The 1,399-nt window shown below is 37.4% G+C and overlaps 1 protein-coding gene across 1 annotated transcript in view; it reads right to left on the minus strand.

The window, feature by feature from the left end:
* Positions 1–681: 681 nt before the first annotated feature.
* LOC119590829 (caprin-1-like) overlaps positions 682–1,399 on the minus strand; it is a gene marked incomplete in the record, with an annotated part of 12,763 nt that continues 12,045 nt past the window's right edge. The window contains 1 exon segment of the mRNA XM_037939585.1: positions 682–1,399. Coding sequence (XP_037795513.1) covers positions 1,282–1,399 — 118 coding nt within the window.

Consider the following 1,399-nt stretch of genomic DNA (forward strand, 5'->3'; position numbering starts at 1 on the left):
TACAGTAGCGAATTTTTCTTTTCTCAGTATAAGGTTTAAATATATGATAAAAAAAAAGCAGAGCTCAAGGTTTGAGTTTCAATTTCTATAAATTGCTTATGTTCAGTCCTTGCAAAATGCTTTAAAAATCCTAGATAATGCACCTGTACAATGAATTCTATTGTTTTTTGTCACTAATCCACCCCCAAACTCAGTTACAATGGGAAAAAATCTGTGTACACTGCTCGGACAATTCCATGGCAGAGGGAAAGAAAATAACTACCATAAAAAAATCTGTGTAATTTCTATTGTAGCTTTTTCAGAGCCTTTTAAGAACCTATATATAACATCCAAAGCACTGAAAGTTGCACAATGTTACTGACCACAGAATATGAATAAAGTTGAAAAGCGAATAATCATAACTTCCTACTCTCATGCAGGTAGATATTTGGGTTGCAAAGTACATTTAACAATTGAAATTTGTAAGAAAAATTACCGAACAGCTGTTTCCTGCCTGTCTTACATATTTCAGTTTTGCTCGTGGCTAAAAAACAGTTCAGTAGCTTTGCGATCTCTTACTTTACTTAACATTCACTAGCAGCACTGACTATTGCATTTATCCCTTTTATTATCAAGTCTGAATACCAATGGTTGTTTAAGCACTGCAGAATGTGATCTTGTTTGTTGCTTTTTTTTTTCTCATTTTTTAACAGCCAATTGTATGGATACATTGGAATTTGCCACACAATTATTTTATGTTTCAATTCTCAAGGGTAATAGAAACTCTAAGGGTGCAGTAAATGATAATGTATTGGAAGCTTTGACAGTCTGAAAGTGGAAGAGTGAAGAAGTGGTTCAAATACCCACCTGGAAGAGGGGGGAGCATTCAGGCACCCTCCACCCCTCCCCCACACTCCAGGAATAATGTGCTTCCATAAAAATTATATAGAAAAAAAAACTTTTTTTTGTATTGTTTTGTATAACCTTACAAGTCATGGAATAGTTTAGAGTGAAATGAAGTTTTTTTTTTTTTTATGAGTTCAAAGAACTCACAGTTTTCTTGTTTTCCTTCTCTTTTTTGGCAAATTTTTCACTTTAATTGATGCATCACACTACATTGTCCCGTAAAGAATGCCCTGTACTGTCTCTCCAATAACTGTTTACACGTTAAAGCACTACCCTTTATCACAGGCAGTGCAAAGTCAGTACGTTGTGCAACGTAGTGCAACACCTCTAGCGTTTTAGTACACATGGTAGCCCCACTTGTCATCACAGTCACAGCTAAATCATCACCAATTTGCCTCACTGCTGTTGATGCTGCTGTTGGTAGGGAGGACGCTGGCCTTGGTATCCACCCCCACGGCCTCTGAAGTTTCCTCGGGGTCCTTGTCCTCTGAAGCCACCACGACCACCGCGAGGA

This window comes from Penaeus monodon, chromosome 27 (genome assembly GCF_015228065.2).
Source record: "Penaeus monodon isolate SGIC_2016 chromosome 27, NSTDA_Pmon_1, whole genome shotgun sequence".
NCBI lineage: Eukaryota > Metazoa > Arthropoda > Malacostraca > Decapoda > Penaeidae > Penaeus > Penaeus monodon.